A 26,538-nucleotide genomic window follows, 5' to 3' on the forward strand; every position below is an offset into this window, starting at 1 on the left:
GTCTTCTCATATCAGGGGAGATGAGGTTGAGGTTATGATACAATGTACAGTGGTGTGTATGGAACTTTTGGGATAACATCCTGTTTACTGATGAGTCAAAGGTGGAACTTTTTGGAAGACATGAGTCCGTTACCTCTTGTATAAAGTCAATATTGCATTTCACAGATGAACATGATATCAACAGTAAAACATGGTAGTGGGAGTGTGATGGATTGAGGACCTGGACGATTTGTCATAATTGATGGAGCCATGAATTCTGTTGTCTATCAGAAAATCTTGCTCGAGTGGCAAGACTGGATCTACCAACATGGCATCTTGCAACGACTCTGATGGCCACTGCTGGTCTATGATGTGCCAATGACTACCACTGAGTGCTTGAGGAGGAAGGTTGGCTCTTTCCTGTGGAAGTGGTTGGGCCTACGACGAAGCCACAGCAGCATCACCTTCTACAGGTCTGAATCCTGAAACAAAGATGAGAGATGACGGTTGTTAAACTGATAGTTTGATAATTTGCCATCAAGAAGTTTCACAGATTTTTGCTTTGAATGTGAAGGCAGGACAGCTGCTCTTGTGTTACTGTGTACCGTTAGTCTTCTTTCTCCAGAGGAAGAGTCCAGCGATGCAGAGCAACAGCAGCAGACCTACAACTACTCCAATGGCAGCACCAGCAGGAAACCCTGAACAAGAAACTGGAACCAAAACAGAAAATTCTGATTTCATCTCTACTCTGCTCTACTGCAGAACAGAGATTAATATATTTCATTTCCAGACTCCCCAGGGTGGGCCTGGGATCTTTCTGCATGGAGTTTGCATGTTCTCCCTGTGCATGCGTGGGTTTTCTCCGGGTACTCCAGCTTCCTCCCACAGTCCAAAAATATGCTGAGGTTAATTGATAACTCAAAATAGCCCGTAGGTGTGAATGTGAGTGTGATTGTTTGTCTGTATATGTAGCCCTGTGACAGACTGGTGACCTGTCCAGGGTGTCCCCTGCCTTCGCCCGAGTCAGCTGGGATAGGCTCCAGCACCCCCCGCGACCCTAGTGAGGATAAAGCGGTGTATAGAGAATGGATGGATTTCCAGACTCCACTGTTCTGACCAACTTACCCCTACTAGGCATAGGCTTTGATTTTTCCAGTTTGGTGATGATGTCATCTTTGACACCAGACAGTTGAAACACACAGTCGTACTTCTTCCAGTCTTCATGAGCGATTGATGAGATGTTCAGGTCAACACTCATCTGGAAGGTTCCATCATGGTTGGGGAGGATCTCTCCTTTGTCCACGTCCTCATGAAGCTCCTCTCCATCTTTCCTCCACAACAAGTCAGCTCTGTCAGGGTAGAAACCTGTAGCATGGCAGGTGATTGGAGAGGAGGGAGTCTTCTGGAGGAGAGACACTGAGGGAAGATCTAGAGAGAGAAACTGATGAGTCTTAGCTGAACGTGACAGATCTGAGGGCTTTACTAAGAAGTGAGATAAATGGGTAGCAGGTATGTTGAGCCTAAGTCTGAATTTTCAGTGTCACAAAAGTGGCTCTCTTTTAACCTGCTAGATTTCCATGGTAACTGATCCTGTGGAGCTAACCAGGTCCATAGCAGGTTCTGCTCAGAGTTTCAGATTTCAGTTGGCTGCAAGTAACATCTCCCTCTAACCAAAGTGTTTCCTGAGTGATACAGATTCTCAACTGAATGAAATAATGAAATTGTCAGGGCCCTGTCCTCGCCCCATTCCTACCTGGCATCCCAAAACACACCATCCTATCTATCTCCCTCTTTTCTCTCGCTTCCTCTTTCTCTTCTCTCCCTCTCTCCCTCTCTCCCTCTCTCCCTCTCTCCCTCTCTCCCTCTCTCCCTCTCTCCCTCTCTCCCTCTCTCTCTCTCTCTCTCTCTCTCTCTCTCTCTCTCTCTCTCTCTCTCTCTCTCTCCTCAGCGCTGCACCTGAGTGGAGCGCGGCTTCACAGCTGCCTCCACTCAGGTAATTAGCCTCTCCACGAGACCTGGACGGCTGTGCTTCATCTGTGATTACACCCACTGTAATAAAGACCGGCTGAGCCTTCCACACCCTGCCAGATTGTTGAACTCAACCATACAGTCAGTCACGCTCTAGCCATTCAGTGATACCTAGTGTTTTGTGCCGTTTCTAACGTTGATTATCTTCTGCCTTGCCTAGAATCCAGCCGTCCAGGTTCTCTCCTGTCCTGCCTATCCGGAACCTCGTCTGAGACAATTCGGCACCCTGCCTGCCTTCCTGGAACCCACACCCGGTTCGTTTTTCCCCTTGGATTAAGTACTCGGCTCTGTCCTTGGATCCTCCAGCCACTCTGGCTCAGACCCACCTCTGGCTCCTAACGGCTCCACTCCTCCTCCAGCGTTCCCTACCTGCATCTCCCCGGACTGGGAGACGACAACCGTCGACTGGCCAACCCACCAACACGGCCCCCCGGATCGTCAGCGTCCGTCGTCCTCCACACCTCCTGCATCTGCTCATCTCAGTTCTCCATCTGTATCCGCCTCCAGCCGCCAGGGATCCATCATATACCAACCGTGACACTCTGGTTCCCCCCAGAATTCACGACGACCGCCGATCCCCGGCTCCAGAACCCCCGACCCAATTCCACTGCATCGCCACCCATCTCCACGTATCCTGGTTCCTTTCATCACTCTCCATAATTTGCTCCAATAATAATAAAACATTCTTAATTCCTCCAGCCTTGGTAGTGTGCTCTCTGCTCGAGTCCTCCCTCCCTGTTTTGTCACAGAAATGTTTTATCTGTAAACCTGTTGATCTATACTTTACTAAAACCACTGAATGAAGCCATTACAGTGTAGGTAAAATTAATATATTAACACATTTAACAGTTTTCTGCCAGCATTCCTGTTTTGCTTCATTTACATCAGCAGTGCTTTTTACTGTCATATTTTTATATTCCTCATTATTCTCCATTATAATAACCTGCTGACTGAAGCAGCTGCACAAGATTGTTTCATTTTGTATAGAAGAGTCATATGATGCATTAAGCACCTTATTTTCTGTTAACGTCCATGTAATTTACAGCAGAGAGTCTGAGTTAAAGACAGTGGATAACCAACTTCCCGATTAATGAGATGAGTCATTAATTAATTGTTAACTCTGGGGTTTTGTCAAGCCGATTTACACAAAGAAAGCCCATTTTATATCAAACCAGTTTTGTAGTATACCTCTCTGTGTCAGGGCCCTCCCCTCATTCCCATTCCCACCTGACATCCCACAAGATCCCATCCTGTCTTTCTCCTCTCTCTCTTCCTTTGTGTGCTATTCTCTCTCCCGACAGCAGTTGAGGATGACTACAGAGCTGGAGCCACTCTGACAATGAGCCACTTCCGCCAGAGGTTGGGCAGCTGACGTTCATTTCACTGATTACACCCTGACAATAAAAGACCGGCTCATCCTTCCACACCCTGCCAGATCGTTAGACTTGACACACCTTGTCAGTTGCTTTCTAGCCTTTGTCCTGTTGCTTGTGAGTTTTATCCTCTAATCTTGTTTTCTTGTCTCACCAGAACCAGCTGCCCTGATCTCTGTCTGCTGTTCATTACCCGGCTTCCCTCCCTTGGACTAAATCCCCTCCTGAGTTCCCCCTCGACTCCATTTCCCCCTCCTCCTGGTGCCTCCGGCTCCTCCTGAGAACCTCCAGAAAATGGCTGCGGAACCACACCTGTTTGGATCATCCCTGTCTGGCCCATCTGCATCCTAGGCTCCCTCCTCCTCATTCCCCCCACTCTCCTACCAGCCGCCAGGGATCCAACCACCAAGAAGTTTTTACAAAAATGACAGTAATAAATACCTCATCATATTCAAAAACTGTTTCAGTTCATGCCTGGTGGTGGGAACTGGGTAGAAAAACACAGCTGCAACTTTTGAATCCACTGGACGGATCTGTCCATGTCTCAACTGCTTCATCAAGTAGGTTACTGTAGCCTTACCAGACTCACACTTAGCAAGGTTGAGTGTTAGCGAGGTGTTAGCAAGCCGGTGAAACACCACCTTCAGACTGGAGACTTGGCTGTTCCATTCAGTTGTGTACATCACCACTGGACGGATCTGTCCATGTCTCAACTGCTTCATCAAGTAGGTTACTGTAGCCTTACCAGACTCACACTTAGCAAGGTTGAGTGTTAGCGAGGTGTTAGCAAGCCGGTGAAACACCACCTTCAGACTGGAGACTTGGCTGTTCCATTCAGTTGTGTACATCACCACGTCATCAAGATGTACAGGGTGTCCCAAAAAAATGTATACACCTTTTAGCAGCTGATAACTAACCTCACACCACTAGACTTCTTTTTATGGGGACACCTAAAAGACAAAGTCTACACAATGAGACCTGTAACAGTCACTAAATTGAGAGCAACCATTGAACGTGAATGCACACAAATACCAAGGGAACTGTTTCATGTTGTGTGCTATTCCATCGCTTTGCATTGTCAGTGTCTGGATCAGAACGGATGGATTATACAGTTTGGTACGCCCCCCCCAACACGATCTGCATTAATCAGTGGAAAGTGGCAGGTGCATTTTTCATCCCGAATGCCATCACTGGATATTGCATGAAGTTGTCATGTGTTACAAAGGCTGATATATCAGAAGCTCTGGGGGTTAGTGGGACCTGCACTAGCACTACCAACATCAATGTCATTTTCAATCACATGAGTGCGGGAAGGCACGTCACTAAACAAAATCAGGTGAGAGCAAATCAGAACAACAATGTCATCACGCTGATCATCAAGGAGGTAAGACCAATGTGTATCAAGGATGAATCGAATCTCAGAGTTTGACAATCTACCACACTGTTGCCCCACAGAGGGCTCCACCAAAACATCAGCACCAACCAGGGCAGTAGACACCGCAGGCACAACGCAGGCACAACTATTTGCCGCTTATTCTCAGAGGTCTCTCTGGAATGACACAACTTCAGCATATTATCGTGACACAAACGAGTTTCTGTCCTGCGATTAGGTGTTGGGATGACATAGTTTGTCTCACATATTTTGCTGTCTACCACATACAGACCTGAAAAATGAGCAGAGAGAGAAGATCCAGGCAGGGCAACAAGACCAACACTTGATCACCAAGGTGGAACTGCCGCTCGATTGCTTTTTTAAATGATTCCTTTTTTGATACTGCTCTGGGAGGAAGAGAGGGCCTCCCTAACCACTGGTACCAGACTTTGTCCGAGACAGCAGACCAATGCAATCTATAATCACATGGTCTAATGGCTCACCGACAGCAGGAACAGGGCACAGAGGGGCTCAGGGTACTACTTGGTCTAATTTTCCTACAATTTGACTCATGCAGCAAGTGTTACACAATTAATCACATTAGCCGCCTTCATGCCTGGTCAGAAAAAAATTCAGGATGTGCCCACAAGTCTTGGTGATACCTAAATGCTCAGACCACACATGTTCATGTGCTAACTCTAGCACATGCTTCTGACAACCAACAGATATGACTATTTGATATACCAGTCTCCAGTACTCACCTGACTCAGCCACTGCACTGTCTAGCTGTGGAGCCAACAGCAAATATCTCAGGATGACTACGGACCACGTCGTCCTGCACAGGTTCAGAAATTGGACAGGCAACAACCTCAGTCACAGGACAGAACCTGCCACCAGCAATGTCATCCTCCACAATTAAATCTACGCCATCAATGGGGAAACTAGTCTGGACACCAATCGAGAAGACAACAGCTGCCAACTTAGTCTGAATATGGATCTGTGAAGAAGGGCATGTACAAAACTCATTTCAATACCACTCACCATGGTACTCACACTACATGAGGCCTCAGAGGATGAGAGAGGATCATCAGAGAGGATGAGGGACTGAGAACAGGCCGTATCATGCAGCACTGTAATAGAGTGCTGGTCCTCCACTATTCCTGTGATTGAGACATAACCTTTGAAAATGAATGGTTTAAAACAGTCATCTTATGCACAGTGGCAGGGACGGTGGGAGATTTTGTTCGAATTAATCCTACACCTTTGGGCTGACTTTGGACTAAGCCCCGCTGCTCACGTTTCAATGCTGCACATTCAGCTATCATGTGGAAAGACCATCCACAGAAAAAACATAGGACCTGCTCAACTGTTACCTGTCACCTGCTGCTCCACTTGTTGGAAAGAATCACAGAGGAAGGAGTCACGCTTAAAGAACACATTTATGTGCATTAGAGTGAACTCATCTGCCAGACTAACGACCTGCTGCAAAGTAGTAACCTTCTGCTCGTTTAGATAAAGAATTATGTGCTCTGGTAGACAGATAGGATATGAGGAGCTCCAGAGCCCACCTGTCTCCAATCAAGGATGATTGACCTGGAGCTCTAAACCTCCTCTGAAGCTTGTTCCTTTTCCCACCTAATGCCGTACCTGATTGGACCACCACTCAGCTTCCTCCACCTTCATCCAATCCAGCTGCAGCAGTCACCACACCTTGGGTTTAAATCCACAGCCCAACTCACAGTCCAGGCGGCTGTGATTTAACACGAGCAGCTCTACTCAATGCCTCTCATGTCTTGAGCTCTTTGTAAAATATGTAACTTCTCTCAGCAGTGGCTTAACAAGGTTAGGAGTTACGTGTCTTTGGTTTTCTGTAGCTGTTGAGAAATTCTTAGCTAACTCGTAGCTAATATGTGCTTTGAAGCACTCGTTTAGTTAAATTTGTTAGTCAAAATGGGTGTTGCTATCGTGTCTTTAGTTTGGTTGCAGAGTTTAATTTAGTTGTTGTTTACTTTAAATTTTGTTCTATCTGTATGTCAGGGCCTCCTCCTTATCCCCATCCCACCTGGCATCCTATTACCTTTTTCCCATCTTTCCCCTCCTTTCTCTCTCTCTCTCTCTCTTTCCCCTCTCTCTCTTCTCTCCTTCTCCAGCTGAGCTCCAAGCTCACGGCTGCACTCCACTTGGTAATTACTCCCGCTCCAGTCTCCGGGCAGCTGCAGCTCGTCTCGTGATTACACACACTGCAATAAAGGACCGGTTCATCCTCCCACACTCTGCCAGATTGTCAGACTTGCTTACCCAGTCAGTTGCTCTCTAGCTGCCTTAGCTTTCTCTGCGTTTTTGTATGAGAGAATCTAACTCTGCTCTGCTTCTTCCGCCAGAAGACCCAGCTGCCTGGATCTCCTCCTGTCTTGTCTGTCTCCACGTTCCCTGCCTTGTACCCCAGCTGGCACCGTGTTCCTCCTGGTTTCCCTCCGTGGTTTCCCTCCCTGCTCTCCCGGACCCATCTGCCGCCTCTGAGTTCCATCCGCCGTCCCGACGCATCTGGACCACCAGCACTCTGCTTCCTCCCTCCTCGGCGGCTCTCCAACTCGGCTTCCCTCCACCTGTCGACCTCCATCCGCCAGGCGTCCTCCAGATCACCATCCACCACACTCTGCTCCCCCCAGAACCACCTACAACCGCTGGTTGAACAGCTGGTTGAGCTCTGGCTCCGGAGCTCCCGACCCGGACTCCCTCCTCCACACCCCTCTGGACCCACTCCTTCCCCCCTCACCTCATCTCCACATCACCAGTCCTTCCAATAAACCTTTGTCAACCTGTTTCTGCCTCGGTAGCGTGGTTCTCTGCTCGGATTCAGTCCAAGTAACGTGACACTGCAACTCAATTTCAATTATTTTTTTTGAGTTAGCAGCACTCATCAGCCCTCCTTACTTTGTTTTATTATCACCTTTTTATTTGTTAATGATATCAATAAGCAATAAACTGCTGGACCTCATAAATAAAACACCTAGTTGATCCTAGACAGCTGAATTGTAACTTGATCTATACATTGTTTTATTTTCACTGGATGCTCTTGTGGATAGAAACAGATGCAATACAGAAATGTGTGTATCTCAGGTTGTGTACATCTACCTCTTCTTTGCAGAGAACTCCTCGCGTACTGTGCATATTTCTTCAGCCAGTCAGGGCACATGTAGGTGTAGAAGTTTTTATTGAACTCTAGTCTAGCTTTGTCTGCATCCCATTTCAGTTTGGTGATGAATGCTTGTGGTTTTGGAGCGATCCATGTCAGCGTCTGCAGGTCCAGTGCTATGAAGTCTTCACCATCGTATCCATATTGATTAAAACCGCTGATTTCTCCAGTTTCATCATCCCATTCACAGCCGTACATTCTCTGTAGGACGTGGACACCTGGGACACAGAGAGTGAGATTTTATTGGTTTACTGTTAAGGCTGATTGACATGGACACAAACATCACCTCAATAATCTTCTGACTGATAGACAACCAACTACAATCAGCACTGCTCTCAGGAGATTGCACATTAAAAAACTGTCATACTTCATTTGGTACATTATCAACAATGATATTGTACATCTAAAAAAAATGTGCAATATCAGTATTTTTTCACTTATGGAGAAAACTGTAAAATATAAATAAAATCTGTGCAATTTTAATATTTTTCAGTGTATTTTTTTTCTCTTGAAAGTTTCTACCATTGATATGTGTAATATTGTTATTTCCATATCTAGAGTAATCTGGACAATCTGAGTGAGTACTTCTGTATATTTTTTTTATTTTTTTTTTTATTTTTCTACTGACATTGGTTACATTATCCACTGCTACTGTAACAATGTAAATTTCCCCTCAGTGGGATTAATAAAGAGTTATCGTTTCACATTGTTATCACAATATACTTTACATCAAGGAGTTTCTCAGGGCTCTGTCTTAGGACCGATACTGTTCACATTATATATGCTTTCTTTAGGCAATATTATTAGGAAGCACTGTATTCATTTCCATAATTATGCTGACAATACTCAGTTGTATTTGTCTATGAAACCAGCTAGATGAAACTAATCAGCTAGCCAGACTGCAAGATTGTCTCAAGGACATAAAGACCTGGATGACCTATAATTTCTGACTAAATTCAGACAAGACTCAAGTCATTGTATTGGCCCCAAAAATCTTAGAAACTCACTTTCAAAGCATATAGTTACTCTGGATGGCATTACTTTGGCCTCCAGTACTACTGTGAGGAACCTCAGAGTTACCTTTGACCAGGACATGTCCTCTAACTTACACATAAAACAAATCTGGAGTATCTGTAGAAATATTGTAAAAATCATGAACATCCTGTCTCAGAGTGATGCAGAAAAACTAGCCCATGCTTTTGTTACTTCCAGGCTTGACTATTGCAATTCCTTACTATCAGGATGTCCCAATAGCTCTCTCAAACATCTACAGCTGATCCAAAACGCTGCAGCCAGAGTACTGACGGGAGTTAGCAAGAGAGATAATTTTTCTCCTAAACTGTTTCTCTTCATTGGCTTCCTGTAAAATCTACAATAGGATTCAAAATCCTTCTTCTGACATATAAAGCTCTTAATGACCAATCTCCATCATATCTTAAAGACCTGATAGTACTACATTATGCTAGCAGAACTCTTCGCTCTCAGACTGCAGGCTTACTCGTTGTTCCTAGAGTTTCTAAAAGTAGAATGAGAGGCAGAGCCTTCAGTTATCAAGTGCCTCTCTTGTGGAACCAGCTCCCAGATGGGGTTCAGGAGGGAGACACCCTCTCTATTTTTAAGACCAGGTTTTAAACCTTCCTTTTTGACAAATCCTGTAGTTAGGGCTGACTCATGTGACCCTGGGGGGGTCAGCTGGAGTCTTCATTTGCACAACTGACTTTTGACATCCCTTAGTTCTGCCCCTAGTGATGCTGCTATAGGCCTAGGCTGCCAGGGAACCTCTCTTGATGCACTGAGCCCTTCTCTATCTACCTTTGTATTTTCTATAAATACCGTTGTTACATTACATTCACTCCGTTTCTCCCTGTGTTCTTTCTCCGAGTGTCCCTGGTCCCAGAGCTGGATGCTTCAGATCTGCGGTTGCTGTCCTACCAACTGGCCATCATGTCCACTGTGGGATGCTGCTGCTGAACTTCCTCTAGCACACTGCTTCCAGCTACCCATTTCCATTTCCACCAATCCACTATGCATCGCCCTTACTAATCTTGATATGCGCATCTACACACTGAATTTTACTACCAGCTATGTATTTAGTATATTTAATGCCAGAGCCTTACATCATAACAGTGAACCTATGAATCAGTTTCAATGTTAGCTTGTAGTTTGTATGTATCATCTACCTTATCATATATGTATAGAACTGTGTGTTATATGTTCCTTGGTACCCATCCTCCTCTTCTCCCACCCCCACCCCCCATCTCCCCATCCCTTTCCCCCTCTACCTCTACTCCTCTACCTCTTGTGTCCCTCTCAACCCACCGGCCAGCAGCCAGATGTGTCCCCCCACATAAAGAGCCGGGTTCTGCTCAAGGTTTTTTTCCTGTTAAAAGGGTGTTTTCTGGAATAAGCAATGGAGTAGGTGGTGTGTGGCTGAGTTCATCAGAAAATTTCATAATTTAAGGTAGATTTTGGCGTAAAACAATCAAAACATCCAGGGTTCTGCACTATTTTCTGTCATTAACTAAATGGAGAAATATATATTATGGGCAAGAAAACCACCAGAAGCCATGATATTAATACCCCGTCGACTGGGCCTGCTGAAGCTGCTGGGGCGTCACCTCCTGAGACCTCGCGTGATTCAGGTAATCCGACAACAGTGGCCCAAGCCGCGGCGAGCTCGACTGAAATCAAGGCCTTCAAGGAGGAGCTGCTGACTTCGCTACGGGCAGATTTTGTGGTTGTTTTTAAGGACGGAATCTACTACTCGAGAGTGAAATGTCTACCATCAAGCTGGAAATTCAAGCCGCCAAAACGGAGCTCCTTGGTTTTAAAGCAGCTACACAAAACCAGGTGACGGGTATGGAAAATACAATGAGGGAGATGGGGAAGGGGCTGTCTGGGTGTTCGGATGATGTTACTGAACTACAGAACACTGTGCATCAACTTACAGCCCAGGTGGCCGCTCTGGAGGGCAAATGTGAAGACTTAGAAGGAAGGTCCAGACACTACAATATCCGTATACTGGGTATACCTGAAAACCAAGGCAGCTGCAGTACAACTACCATCTCAGCGCTGCTAAAAGAAGCGTTCCAGCTTGAAAAAGCTCCTCTACTGGACAGAGCACATCAAACCTTGCTGCCGCTGCCGAAACAAGGAGCTCCTCCGCGGGCTGTGGTGGCCCGTCTACATTACTTTCAGGATTGCTCCGACATTTTGCGCTGCGCCAGAGAACGGAGGCGAGTGACGGAGAAGGACATGACCATCTCAGTATACCCAGACAACACAGCAAAAGTCGCTCGTGCACGGCTTACAATGGTATCAGACAGCAGTTGCGCGAGGTCGAGGGTCTGCGGGTTTAATACTTCATCCGGCGCGACTTCGTATTACCTACAACGATGTGGAAAAGGTACTTGCCTGCCCGGAGGATGCCCAGAGGTACATCTCACAAAACATCACTAAAAGAGGAACTGCTGCTCGTTAAAGGACACAGTGAATGACAATGATTATTATTCGTTTTGCCGGTACTGACTGTCTTGACTCAATTCTGTTTATCCCAGGCTAGTCTGGTGCTAATGACAAGTTAAGTCAGTATAAGTTTATCAGTACACACCTTTAACATAGCACAACATTTTATAATTTGGATCTGAAGGGCAGAACGTTAGCTTTTTCTTTTTGCTTTTACTGTGGGTTTAACCCACATCAAACTTATGGCTAAAAATAGTTAAAACAACTTCTAATTGCTGTCTAAGATACTGATTTAATTTGGTTGTGCAGATAGCTATCCAACCTGACACCCAGTCTGTTAAAGTTTGTTAAAGTGTGTTTACTGTTCATCCTTCTCTAGTGACATCTGGATTTAAATACTGAAGTCCTAATTTGAATAGCATAAGGTTGTTTTTGGTTAAACATCATCAAACAAGGTTTTGTTTTTTTTTTTTCTACATATATGCCTAAAAGTGTTTCGAACTCTGCTGAGTGTAGCTTCCAGCTCAGTAGCTTCCCTAACATAAGCACATTGTGTGGATATTATCCTTGTGAGAAAGTTCAAGTTCAACCCAGTTTGGGGATAGTTCAGAGGGAAGGGACACAAGAGATTCGGGGTTGTTTTTGTACCCAGGTTTACTTTTTTGTCTTGAATTGTGTCTGTTATTTTTTACTTTTTTTGAGATATGTAAAAGAAGGGGTCTACTATGTGCTATATTGATTATGCCCAGATATACTTATTGTCTCTGATTATGACACAGACTAGGAACACAGGAGGAGCAGCTTTATCCTCGGTTTCATTTGTCAGTTAGAACGTTAAGGGGATGAATCATCCTGTTAAATGCAAGAGAGTTCTCACTCACTTACAGAAGTTAAAAGTTGACATTGCTTTCCTTTAGGGGACTCATCTAGAGCTGTCTGGTCATTCTTGTTTGCATGCCGGCTGGGTTAATGAAATTTATCACTCGGGGTTCCGATTTAAGTCAAGGGGAGCGGCACTAATCATCAGTAAACACGTGCCTTTTACTCCCTGTCATGTTGATGCAGACCCTATGAGTCGATTTGTAATTGTTACAGGTACATTATATAACATTACTGTTACTCTGGCAAGTGTTTATGCCCCCAACTGGGATGACACTGCATTCCTTACTATTTTTTTCTCACATCTCCTTGATTTAAATAAACATAATTTAATATTAGGAGGTGATATGAACTGTGTGATGTCCCCTTGCTTGGATCGGAGCTCAGCTAAAACAATACCTTGCTCTAAGTCAACAATTTCAATCCAGCAATTTCTTAATACTTATGGGGTAGCTGACGTCTGGGTGTACTCTAAACACAAATGCTCGTAAATATTCTTTCTATTCAATAGTTCACAAAACTTTTTCACGAATTGACTATTTCTTTATGGATAAGCATCTTCTTTCATTGGTTCAGGAATGTGACTAGAATGCAATCGTCATCTTAGACCACGCTCCTCACACACTGAAGCTTTATCTACCCACTGCAAAACCCCCTTATAGACCTAGGCGATTTAACTCCTGGCTACTGTCCGATAAAAAGTTTTCAGATTTTATTTCATCACAGATTGATTTGTTTTTAGAAATTAACCTCTTAAGACCTGCCATCCACATATGTGGACATGTTTTTGTTTTTTTTCTAAAAGAGCATATTTTAATACTAACAATAATTCTAATATTACTGCTTCTACTACTACTACTACTAATAGTAATAACAATGCAAATCTAGTTTTATATATATATATATATATATATATATATATATATATATATATATAAATGTAAATGTAATAAACATAATAATCAGATATTAGATATTATCCAGTTATTATATTTATTGGTTACTCCTTATCCCAAGTAAGTAGAAAAAAACTAAAATGCAAACCAAATCAAAGCTCGGGTCTTAGGAGGTTAATCAAACACAAAATATGCCTCCATCAACAATATGGGAAGCACTTAAAGCATATTTGAGAGGCCAGATCATCTCTTATAATGCACACTTACACAAAATCAGAAATGGTCGCATTAATGAACTAACCAATAAGATTGCTAACCTTGATATGCAATTAGCCATGTCCTCATCAGCTGATGGCATCAAAAAAGGCCCTCCTTCTCCAGGAAGAATTTGACTTACTGTCCACACAAAAAGCTGAAAATCTCCTGCTTAGATCCGGTCATACATATTATGAGCATGGTGAGAAAACAGGTAGGGTCCTTGCACACCAGCTTCGCCAAAAAGCAGCAAGTCTGATAATACCAGAGATCCGAGATGATTCAGGTGGGATCTGTGTAGATCATTCTGCTATTAATTCACGTTTTATGAGATTTTATCGCAACCTTTATACATCTGAATCGCCAAAGGATGATAACTTGATTAGATCATTTTTTCAATACATTGAAGTCCCTCACGTAGACCCTAAATTAGCAGCTGAGCTACAGGCCCCATTCTCTATTACAGACATTGAACTAGCCATTAAAAGAAGTACGGATTAATAATAATATTTCATCTTACTTTCCACTAGCGCGAGGGACAAGGCAAGGATGTCCGCTCTTCCCTCTTCTCTTTGCGATCTCAATTGAACCACTGGCAATAGCTTTACGTAGTAGCGAGGATATTAAAGGTATTACAAGAGCAGGGTTGGAAAATAAAGTTTCGTTATACACGGATGATATGTTGCTTTATCTGTCTGACATTTCCTCATCTCTTCCTGCTGTCTTAAAACTTTTAAATGAATTTTGGAAGATTTCCGGCTATAAAATAAATACGCAAGAAAATGAACTGACGCCTGTAAATTTATCAGCAAGAGATTTACCGTTAGTGCATACACTAGCCTTTATAGTCTGTAAGGATAAAATAAAATATCTTGGGGTCTGGGTAACACAAAAGTTTAAAGACCTTTTTGTAGCAAACTTTCCACCTTTTCTGTCCCCCCTAAGGAGGACATAGAGCACTGGGATCTGTTACCACTATCTTTGGCAGGTAAAATTAATACATCAAGTTGAATCTTCTACCTAAGCTTTTATGTATGTTTCAGTGCATCCCAGTTTATTTAACAAAAACTTTTTTTCATTTCTTTAGACAAGAAGCTTTCATCTTTTATTTGGAATAAAAATAAACTGCGTATATGTAGATCCACACTACAGAGACCCAAACGGCAGGGGGGACTTGGCTTCCCAAATTTTCAGTTTTACTACCGAGCTGCCAATATTAGAATGATGTCCAATTGGCTGGAAACAAAGGAAACAGCTGGCGCTCCTGATTGGCTAGTTTTAGAGAGAGATTCTTGTAATAACACCTCATTATGGGCTTTATTGTGCTCTAGCATTCCTTATCCAGAGACTTTATCTAAATACAGTGCCTTGTGAAAGTATTCGGCCCCCTTGAACTTTTCAACTTTTCGCCACATTTCAGGCTTCAAACATAAAGATGTAAAATTTAAATTTTTTGTCAAGAATCAACAACAATTGGGAAACAATCGTGAAGTGGAATGAAATTTTTGGGATATTTTATACTTTTTTAACAAATAAAAAACTAAAAAGTGGGGTGTGCAATATTATTCGGCTCCTTTACTTTCAGTGCAGCAAACTCACTCCAGAAGTTCAGTGAGGATCTCTGAATGATCCAATGTTGTCCTAAATGACTGATGATGATAAATAGAATCCACTTGTGTGTAATCAAGTCTCCGTATAAATGCACCTGCTCTGTGATAGTCTCAGGGTTCTGTTTAAAGTGCCAACCCAGTCTCACAAGGATTCGTGAAACTGTCACGTAAATTAATCTATGGTTTCGTGCGCACCAACACGGTTTCTCATGTTTTTCGTGTTGCTCACAACGACATTCAAACCAATGTTTTTCGTGTTGCTCACAACTAAATTCACACCAATGTATTTCAAACGGAGGACTTTTCGTGCCACTCAGAACGTATTTCAAACGAATATTTTTAATGTAAAAGCGTTGCGAATCCAACGCTATATTTTGCATTACATCGTCCCATATTTATAATGTAACGCAGGGGCCGGCAATTAGATGTGGCTTCGGGCCAAAATTTGTGTAAACATTATTCGGCCGTTTGACCGAAGGACTGGTGCGCTGGTATTTATTAAATAATTTTGTTAAGTTGATACCTGATGCCTACATAGCTCAGCAAATTAAGCAGGTGATTCATGTACAGGAGTTGGTCTTGGACACGGGTTCGATTCCTGTCCGCTTTATTATAATATTAGGGAAATTTTTCATACACAAATGCAGATTTCTAAAATGTAAACCTATTTTAATATGTTTCATAAAGAAATGTCTCTATTCTTCTCATCACTGAAACATATGAAAAAACGGACTGCTGTAAAACTGTTTAACATGATTGAAGATATCAAACTCATGGACAACCCCTAACCCAGTGGTCGGCAACTGGCGGCTCGCGGGCCAAAACTGGCCCGTCAGGCATAATATCTGGCCCGCCAGATGATTTTGAAAATTTGAATTGACACGGAACCAAGCCAGTCCGTCACCGCAACACGAAACTCTCGTGGTCGGCTGCTGCCAGGCATTTCCGCGTTCGCGCTACACGGTTGTACCAGCCATATTTCACTGAGCAACAGTGTGTGCAAAACGTGTGTGTCTCCGGAGTGTTTTTTAATGCATCTGTGATCAGAATTGAGACGCGTTTCCCAAGCAGCAGCGATCAGCTGTAGAAGCTCCGCTGCTCGCGGTATCGGAGCGCACCCCCCCGCAGGTTGGCCCGCTGTTCGATTGTTTACAAACTTTTTGGCCCTAAGCCACATCGACTTGCCGACCCCTGCCCTAACCCACTGGACATTCAAGCGGACAGACTCCTGTTTCAATTTAACAAAACAAAACAAAACAAAACAAAACGTGCAGCACTTCGGCACCTTTCTTCTTCGGTGGAGTCTGTGTAAAACAATGTCCAACATGCAAACAGCACACATAGCGCCATGAAGCACAAAATGCAGGTGTAAATCAATGGGGTGCTGAACATAGTAATATTCATGGCGAAAATAATAGATAATAGATAATAATAATAGGTAATAGAATATTCTGAAATTAAGCTCGACTGTAGACAGGTATTTTGCAAACACTGTAAACACACACTAATATATGTTAGAGGAGCAGATAATGGCAGTAAAGTCAATTATTTTAATAATTTGAAGAGACAATATATGATTACGCTAAATATACATATATAAAAAATACTGACTAATGAACACATATTTCTATATAAAACAATATATATATATATATGTATATATATATATATATATATATATATATATATATATATATATATATCATTTTCTGACATATCTTTTTAATATATATGTATGAATTATATTGATAGTCTATATGTGATTTATATAATAATTTTCTCTGATATATAACTTATCTATTATATATATATATATGTGTGTGAATGATGTTGATACTCCATCTATGATTTATATCACTTCTATCTATTGTTTTCTATAAAAATATGTGTTTATTAGTCAGTATTTCGTTTATATATGCAGAGAGCATCATGAAGACCAAGGAACACACCAGGCAGGTCCGAGATACTGTTGTGGAGAAGTTTAAAGCCGGATTTGGATACAAAAAGATTTCCCAAGCTTTAAACATCTCAAGGAGCACTGTGCAAGCAATCATATTGAAATGGAAGGACTATCAGACCACTGCAAATCTACCAAGACCCGGCCGTCCCTCTAAACTTTCACCTCGAACAAGGAGAAGACTGATCAGAGATGCAGCCAAGAGGCCCATGATCACTCTGGATGAACTGCAGAGATCTACAGCTGAGGTGGGAGAGTCTGTCCATAGGACAACAATCAGTCGTACACTGCACAAATCTGGCCTTTATGGAAGAATGGGCGAGAATTTCAGTCTCTCGATGTGCAAAACTGATAGAGACATACCCCAAGCGACTTGCAGCTGTAATTGCAGCAAAAGGTGGCGCTACAAAGTATTAATGCGAGGGGGCCAAATAATATTGCATGCCCCACTTTTCAGGTTTTTATTTGTTAAAAAAGTATAAAATATCCAATAAATTTCATTCCACTTCACGATTGTGTCTCACTTGTTGTTGATTCTTGACAAAAAATTAAAATTTTATATCTTTATGTTTGAAGCCTGAAATGTGGCGAAAAGTTGAAAAGTTCAAGGGGGCCGAATACTTTCACAAGGCACTGTAGTACTTCTAACCCAGTCATTGTTCATTCTTTGAAAATATGGAAACAATTTGGACAACACTTTAAGATTTTTCAATTCTCACTACTTTCCCCTATTGTGGGAAATCATGTGTTCACACCATCCTGGACAGACTCATTATTCGGGGCCTGGCCCCAACATGGTGTCTGTTCCTTTAATGACATGTTCATAAATGGATCTTTTGCCTCCTTTGAGCAGATCAGGAAGTTTGGTCTTTCCAGGTCTCATTTCTTCAGATTTCTACAAATACGTAGCTTCATATCCTGTAATCTCACTGGTTTCCCTTTACAGCCCCCAGACACACTTTTAGATTCAATCAATAATCTTAAATCACCCCAAAAGAGAAAGATAGGTGTTATATACTCCCTATTAGCAGAAGAAGGTTTCACAAATCTCAGCTCCCTTAAAAGCCAGTGGGAGGGAGATCTTGGCATGGAAATCTCTGAGACCTTATGGTCAGCAATGATGGGGAGAATATATACATCTTCAATATGTATGAAACACAGAGCCTGTCCTCAAACCAAAAACGACCACATAGGTCGTCTGTACACGCCCGTATTACGACCCAGTGTTACGTTTTGACTATGCGACCTCTGGCGGTTGAGTAAATATCGACACTCTGGAGTCGCAGGTGAAACGTCATCATGAACAAACTTTTATCTAACACTATCCCTGTCCCTATCCCTAACCCTAACCTTAACCATAACCCTAAAAACGTGTTGGGAAAGTGAGAAAAAAGCCGTTTTGCGACGGAAAAGCCGTTTCGCGAATTAAATCCCGTAATGCGTTAGTTTTCCCCGTAGGGGCGCAAACGTTCATACGACCGGATAGGTCGTATTCCGGTGCACGGTGCAAACGACCAATGCGGTCGTATGAATTGGAGGACTTGTTGGAAACACACTGTCAAGCAGTTCAAAATTTTTCATCGACTGCATTGGACCAAAGTTTCAAGCATAAACCCCATATGTGACCGTTGTAAACAATCCCAAGCCACTCTCATTCACATGTTTTGGGAATGTCCAAGGATATCTAATTATTGGTTATTAATATTTGAAATGCTATCAAGGATTATAGGCCAAGAATTGGAGTTTTCTTTTTTCCCAGCCTTATTTGGGGTGGTGACGCAAAAACTAGTTGTGAGTAAATACTCCCAGAATCTCCTATCCTTTGCCACACTTGTCGCCAGACGTCAAATTCTGATTAGATGGAAGGACTGTAACCCTCCAACGTTCAGACAGTGGATCAGAGATATGCTTTATTTTATTAAACTAGAGAAGATCAGGTACACAGTCAAGGGGTCAGCTGACAAATTTCTAATAATATGGCAGCCTTTTTTGAGTAATGTTGAGGCTTTGAGTTCTGATAATTTTGTAGAGGAATAACCTATATTGGTATGACATAAGATGCTCTGGAAGATACAACTGAAGAGACTTCTGAAAGGTTCCTCCTGTTCATATATCAGTGCTTCTTTCTCTTGTGTATTTAAATGCTGTCTCTGCACTGGACTGTTAGATATCCTAAAACCCTCATTATATATATTTCACTTTGTCCCTTTTTTTTTGTATGTACTGGAGAAACATGTCTTTGTATCCTTAATACTAAGCTGTTTTCTTTTCTTTTTTTGTTTTCTCTCTTCTGGATGCTATCAGAGGGCTGCACAGTGGCGTAGTGTTTAGCACTTTTGCCTCGCAGCAAGAAGATCCCTGGGTCGAGCACTGGCCTGAGCCTGGGATCTTTCTGCATGGAGTTTGCATGTTCTCCCTGTGCATGCTTGGGTTTTCTCCAGGCACTCCGGCTTCCTCCCACAGTCCAAACATATGATGAGGTTAACTTGTTACTGTAAATTGCCCATAGGTGTGAAAGTGAGTGTGATTGTTTGTCTGTATATGTAGCCCTGCGACAAACTGGCGGCCTGTCCAGGGTGTCCCCTGCCTTCGCCCGAGTCAGCTGGGATAGGCTCCAGCACCCCCTGCGACCCTAGTGAGGATAAAGTGGTGCATAAAGGATGGATAGATGGATGCTATCAGGGTTTTGGGACGGGGGTGGGAGGCTCATATTTGCACTTAAAACAGTTTTGACATTATTGTACCACTGTGAGTTACGGGAAATGTTCTGAGAAAAAATTAAATAAATAAACCTTGTTCAATAGGGTGTTTTTTCTTGCCACTGTCGCCTTAGGGCTTGCTCTGGGGGTCTGGCATATGGGTTCTGCAAAGTGTCTTGAGACAATTTGAGCCGTAATTGGTGCTATATAAATAAAATTGAATTGAATTGAATTGAATTAAGCAAGAAACACTTAAGTGTGTCTGTTAGACCTCAGAGATACACTGTAACAAATTTCTGTAAATTTACGGTGAATTTACAACAGTATCTTACTGTTTTTTATAATAAATGTAAAATACTGTTAAATAGTCATCCACAGCATGTAAATTAACAGTTAAATCAGTCAGTTAACAATAACAGTAGATAACTGTAATTTAACAGTATAAAACAGTATTTTCTGTCAAGCGGTGGAGATCGGCACCACATTCCTTCACAAGTCTTGTCACTATCCATCAGCATCTTACTGATAATAGTGGGCTTATGTTTCTGTTTTGATGACATCACTTCATTATTAATCAAACTTTTCACATTGCTCAAGTCATTTTTGAGTGACAAGATGTGACGATATTCCTGAACCTGACTTTGGACAGCACAGCTTCTTCATCATTCCAAGCAGTCCATGTGGACTTCAACCAAAGAGGTAAAGTTATTTTTATCTCCAAAAACTGTCAGTGTCCAGTATTGTTTTGTCTGCATGATTATTAAACAGTTGACAATATAAATAATAACCTATTTCATTAGGTCTGTTTCACCTGGTCAGTCTGCTAAAATTAGCAAAGCAAGCTCTGTAACTTAGCAAGCTTGAACTCAGTTAGCTAACGTTAGCAATCTGGTGTTGTTTCTGACCTTTGTCAGGTGTGTTAGCATCTTATCACTTACTCATTTAATTTCATTTTTAAGTTCTTACAAATATAGGCCAGCCTATTAACAGTACATCAGATTTTCAGCCTTCCATGAAATAGTTCTTTAAATAAGGTAACACCAGGGTATCCTTTGACTCAATTGAAGCCAGCTAAAAAATTGACAGTAAGAGTGGGACTTCATTTAGGTAGGTCATAGCTGTCTTGTCACTTCTTCATTATATGCTTGCTTCAGCTCCAGTAAAACAGCACACTAAGCACTCTTCTTTGATTATACAGTATTTATGATAAATTTGCCAAAGCTACATCCTAGAGCACCATGATCTCCACAGGCTGGCTGTTCTTGGTTGAGAATAATAGTAGGAATGGGTGCAAACAATTTCATCTGGTTTTTAACATTGGTCATAGGAATGGTCTAGATTCACTCTGATAAAGTAGTATGGCTTCAGCCTGCAGCCAAACTTGAGATGCTTCAGGAATTTTCAAGAGAATGGACTTAAATCTAATGTAACCCACAATTTAGACCAGTCTGGACTGATTGTCTCTTCGGTGACTTTGGCAGGATTGGAAAATGTGCAGACAACACTTACAGGTCATGTTACCTTCAGAAACAAGCAGGCAAATGACAAATATAACAAGATCTGAGAGAACAACTGATGTGGAACAGAAAGAGGCATCAGACTGAAGTACAATGAGGAGTTTTAAACTAAGAACATATCTGATGTGCAGCTCACAATCTTACAACAATTTCTCTAAATCAAAGGCAACAGAAAGAAGCCATTACTGGACTTTAGGCAATTCCATCAAGCTACTGTAATGTTCATGAAACTCGCGTACGAAGTGTCAGTAAATACAGATATTTGAGAACTGGCTGTCCAGGATTTAATGATTGCAGGAAAACTCTACAGGTAATATTCAAATTATGTTCCTACAAGGAAAATTCTAGTAGAAAATTTCATCAGTAAATAATTTCATAAAGCCACCAGCTTTTCTGTCTGCAGATGTTTTTAGTTGGGCAGGTTTTAGCCTCACAAGTGTAATAGAAGTGGCTCCAAGTCATTAAGACTTGTCCTAAAAAACACTGAAGAAGGGCTGATATTTAGTGCAGCATCATCCAACAGAGGGACAACACATTTCAGCAGTGAAAACATATATTAAAAATTATCTTACTTCCAGTTTGGTTTAGGCGTTTCATCAAGCTGCCAATGGTGGCTTTGAGGAAGTCCCGCAGTCTATAGCATTCGTTAACGTAGAACTCCAGTTGTTGTGGATTGTCTTTCATGAACTTTCTCGCCCAGTCCTGTTTGGGTTCAGCCGTCTTGATGTTGCTGTCACAGTAACCCGCCTGAACTCCATCAACCAGTGCAGAACCCATAAACTCTGGGATGTCTTGCACTCCAGAAGTTGCAGTGAGGAAAAATTTCAAGGAGTGTTTCACTGGAGGGAAAAGAAGGTTTTCAACTGTTGAATTTTTTTTTTGCATTTTAAAAATCTGTTAAATGACAATGGACTGTAAAAAGACGTGATTATGTTAAAGACCCACTCCTAGTATACTAGTCCGCCTATCGTCTATGTGTATACAACAGAGATGTGCTCATTTAATGTTATTATAATGAAGGAAAGCATGTATCCTCTTCTACTCACTCTGTGGTCACCCATCCAAATGCAAACTGGAGCACTGTATTTGTGCCCATCAGGGCCGCAGCCAGGATTTTGGAATAGGTGAGGTCCATGATGCGCGCGCAAAGCGCGCACCGAAAATTTTTCAATGTTTTTTTAAAATATTTATTTTTATATATTTTTTTTAGGCTACAAGTCACACAAGATGTTGTTTAAATATCTTTTAATGATGTGAAATCAGCATTTTCCAAACAAAAATGTGTATTTTTTTCAAAAAAACAAATCAACTTTTTACATCAAAGGCTAGCTGAATCCTCCTGTGACCAGAGGCATCCCACCGTTGAAGGATATTCTCCCGGTTCACCTCCACTTTCTGATGCACATGCATCATGGCCAGGCCTGTCAGTCTGTCGTTGGACATGGTAGATCTAAGCCATGTCTTAAGTCTTCGCATGGCTGAGAATGACCTCTCACAGGCACAAGTCGTCACTGGCAAGGTTAGAAATATCTTCAACATACATTGTATGTTGTCTGATGAGCCAGGCGCTCATCAAAAAAAAAAAAAAAAAAAGCGCCGGACGCGCTCTCAGCTGTGGATAAAAGTAATTAAACTCTTTGATCAGATGATCTGACAGGCCGAACTAGTGCCGAATTACCTAAAAAAATATATTGTGGTCACCTTGGTGTAGATGGGCGGGGATGTGGTCTACAAAGTGCTAATAATAAAAACACTAGTTTTTGAACGGGGTTTGGCCCGCTGCCAAGCGTGTCACAGGGCGCATTTGCGGGTACGTGCATCAGCTGATCAAACAGCTTTTCACCGCAACACGCACACAGGCACAAACAGAACACAAAGCCCATGGATGTTTACCACAATTTATAATTTACAAGCACGTTTCACAGAGAGGTTTCAAGTTTTTATGAGTTTATGTTTTATTCAGTTGGGCATATTTGGCGAAAAAAAAAAAAAACTCGGAAAAAATAGGTGAGGTCCGGACCTCGCTGACCTCATACCTGGCTACGGCCATGGTGCCCATTACCATTCTATGCAGGTACTTCAACAAGTATTTGACCTCATCCAGAAACAAGGGGTGTAACCTCAATTTTGGGGCATATTTGTACACAATAAAGGCTGATATTAGTGTCCACAAAAGCTCAAATGCTTGAAGCAATCAAACACAAACAGAGAGGAAAGCTTCAAATTGGCTGCTGTTGCTTCAGAAAAATGAGCCCATCCACACAGTTCAGATGATAGAAACAGCCAAATGTGATTTTAAACTGTTGTTTCATGAACCTTATTCACCAACCTGCACTGTCTGACTTCTGTTTCCAAAACAGAAATCTTACTCCATTTTCAGAGTGATAATGAAATTATGTGTGCTTCTGAGTATCTGGAGGCCCAAGATGTGACCTTTCTCTGCAAAGGGATAGTTCTGCTTTAATGTCAGTGAGCCAAGTCTATTTAAGGTAAAGGAGACTATGTAGTGAAATAATATCAGAACAACCTTTCTTCTGTGAAAGTTTCTGGTGAGGGAGAGAACTTTTTGAAGTGTCGTCATTGTAGACTTTGACCTTTCAGCTCTGCCTATCATCAAACTGTAACCTGCACATGACACACCTGATTTCCACGGCTCACACAGCATAATATTCTCCCTCTTCACTATTAAATATTGCACACCTAATGTATATAACATATACTACACACACATACTACACCATTAAAAAAAACTACAAACTGTTTTGTACTATACTCATTCTATACTTAGGTCAAATTGAATTGCTATGTTATCATTTATTTGCAATCCATTCTGTATTACTATGATCTATTTTATATCTTACTATATTATTATTATTGGAATATTTCACTTTACTTTTTCCATTTCATGTGATTAACTATATTGTGACTGGACCAAATGATCTTAGAGTTTTTTGATTAGTGATTTTAAAACTACAAGATGTTTTAACGATATCATAACAGCACATCTGAGGATTTTACTTCTCTATTTGTGTGTGCTTATTTCTGTACTTGTGCTGCTGCAACACGGGAATTTTCCATCTCGTGATCAGTTAAGGCTTATTTTATTGAATTGATATGATAATACTGAGAGCTTCTTTATTGGGAGACATTACTGTCTTCTTTAGTAAAAGGCTGACAACAGAAGTCTAACAGATCCTTATCTCCACCACATTTTATCTTGTCCATTACTCTCAGCCATGACAGCTGCAGCATGTCGTCTTTAACGCACCGATTTAACCACAATATGAACCACAGCTACATGTCAGGCTGAATCTGTGCTATTAAGACATTTGTAAGAGTGGTCTGGTTTAATCACACAGGCAGGGCCGTGCAGAGACCTTTGGAGGGGCAGGTGCTCAAAGTTAAAATGGGGGGGGGGGGGGGGGGGGGCATGGAGCACAACTTTGAAACACCATAAAACAACATACCTTACAATAGAAGTGGCTGAATTGTAGCAACCTTTTTTCATGAAGATTACATGGAAGCAGTGGTGTGATGGTTCAGTCTCTGGACGATTCATCAGAATGTTGGTGGTTCAAACCCCAGTGTGGCCAGAATCAGGTCCTTTAGCAAAGCTGACAAATTATTAGTATTTGAAGTTGAATTTAGGTCACCATCAGACACTGGACTGTTTAACTGTGGCTACTGTATAGCCAGGGATTTACTCATGCTGCTGATTCATAATCTGCCCTTTATTATTTGTAGAGCTAATAATAAAGTAAAAAAAATTAAATGATATAGAAATCATGTATCATGTAAATGTATTTGTGTTTTTATTCAGTTTGACTATCCACTTTGCGCAAGACCGCAATACAAATGCTATAAATAAGTACTGAAATCTTTAAATGTGAGGTTGAGAAAATCACAATTCAAATTCTTCTAATTGTTATTGTGTTTATACTGCAATAGTCCAACATTATGTGAAAATGCATGTACATAGTTTTAGTGAAATAACATAAGCTGTACCTCGTTGCCTCTAGAAACACAGGAAACACACTGCACCTCACTGACAGTAAAATAATTCATCTCTCTGATGCACTTTGCCCACAACAAAAGAAACATACAGAAACAAAATGAAGCATGGCATACTTTATCTTCTCAGCACTGTGTGGTTAACTCGTGGCTATAACTGATGAGGTGTGTGTAGAGTCAGACACACACACAGGATGCTCACTTCACTTTGTCAGTCATCTAGAATCAGGGTCTCTGCAGGTTTCAACAAGCCAAATTTAAGACTTTTTAAGACCTTTTTAAGACCATAATGAATACAATTTAAGACCCATTTCACATTGATACTAGCAAAAAAGTACAAAAGACTTGAAGGAAAACTGGAGGCCCGGAATTTATTCACAGCTCTTTCACACTCGAATACAAAACACTTAACCCAAAAAAAAAAACCAGAAACCTCTCTGTTGTGAACCAAGATTTGTTAAGAAGTCAGAGTCAAAAAATATTGGTAAACTCTACAGCCAACAGCCATTGTGTGTGTGTGTGTGTGTGTGTGTGTGCCTGTGTATGCACACAAGAACTATCTGAGCTCTTGTCCCCTGGCTGCAATCTCCTCCACAATATTCTTGAGCTCTGCTAATTTTTCCTTGTAGCGCCTCCTCAGAGCATTTGATTTTGTGATGAGCTGGGCCATCTGAGTGCCCACCTTGCCCTCTGCCTCTTCTGCAAGCCTGTCTGCATTTCTGGCCAGATTTTCAGAAACCTCTTGGACAGTTTTCCTTTTCTTTTTTAGTTCTTCCAGGTGATCCTCTAAAGCAGTGGTCGGCAACTGGCGGCCCACGGGCCAAATCTGGCCCGTCAGGAATAATATCTGGCCCGCCAGATGATTTTGAAAATTTGATTTGGCACGGAGCCAAGCCAGTCCTCACTACAACACTGAAACTTGCGTGGTCGGCTGCTGCCGGGCATTTCTGCATTTGCGCTACTGGTCGGACACGGTTGTACTAGCCAGATGTCACTGAGCAACAGTGTGTGCAAAACATGTGTCTCGGCAGTCATTTGTAATACATCTGTGATCAGAATTGAGACGTGTATCCCAAGCAGCGGTGATCAGCTGTAGAGGCTCCGCTGCTCGCGGTATAGCCCCCCCCCCACACACACACACACACACCACCGCTCACGGAATCGGAGCGCACCCCCCCACAGGTTGTCCCGCTGTTCGATTGTTGACAAACATTTTGGCCCGAAGCCACATCTACTGGCCGACCCCTGCTCTAAAGCCTTTCTCTTCTTTCCCTGTTCATCAGACACCTTCTTCCTTCTCT

The 26,538-nt window shown here is 42.1% G+C and overlaps 1 protein-coding gene across 1 annotated transcript; it reads right to left on the reverse strand.

The window, feature by feature from the left end:
• Positions 1-573: 573 nt before the first annotated feature.
• On the reverse strand, positions 574-26,182 carry LOC127536084 (major histocompatibility complex class I-related gene protein-like). The gene is made up of 5 exons (XM_051955540.1): positions 26,143-26,182; positions 21,799-22,065; positions 7,888-8,166; positions 1,105-1,407; positions 574-689 (listed from the first exon to the last, which is right to left on the reverse strand). The coding sequence occupies exons 1-5, from the start codon at positions 26,180-26,182 to the stop codon at positions 574-576; spliced, it is 1,005 nt and encodes a 334-aa protein (XP_051811500.1).
• Between the last annotated feature and the right edge of the window lie 356 nt (positions 26,183-26,538).

Source organism: Acanthochromis polyacanthus, chromosome 11 (assembly GCF_021347895.1).
Source record: "Acanthochromis polyacanthus isolate Apoly-LR-REF ecotype Palm Island chromosome 11, KAUST_Apoly_ChrSc, whole genome shotgun sequence".
Lineage (NCBI taxonomy): Eukaryota > Metazoa > Chordata > Actinopteri > Pomacentridae > Acanthochromis > Acanthochromis polyacanthus.

Excerpts from the sequence above, each read along its gene's own strand:
- LOC127536084 (XM_051955540.1), bottom strand. The coding sequence starts at position 26,182 with ATGCCCGGCAGCAGCCGACCACGCAAGTTTCAGTGTTGTA. Across the intron at positions 22,066-26,142 it reads ACGCAAGTTTCAGTGTTGTA|TGAAACACTCCTTGAAATTT; the intron begins GTGAGGACTGGC and ends TTTTCCCTCCAG. Across the intron at positions 8,167-21,798 it reads ACGCCTAAACCAAACTGGAA|GTGTCCACGTCCTACAGAGA; the intron begins GTAAGATAATTT and ends TCTGTGTCCCAG.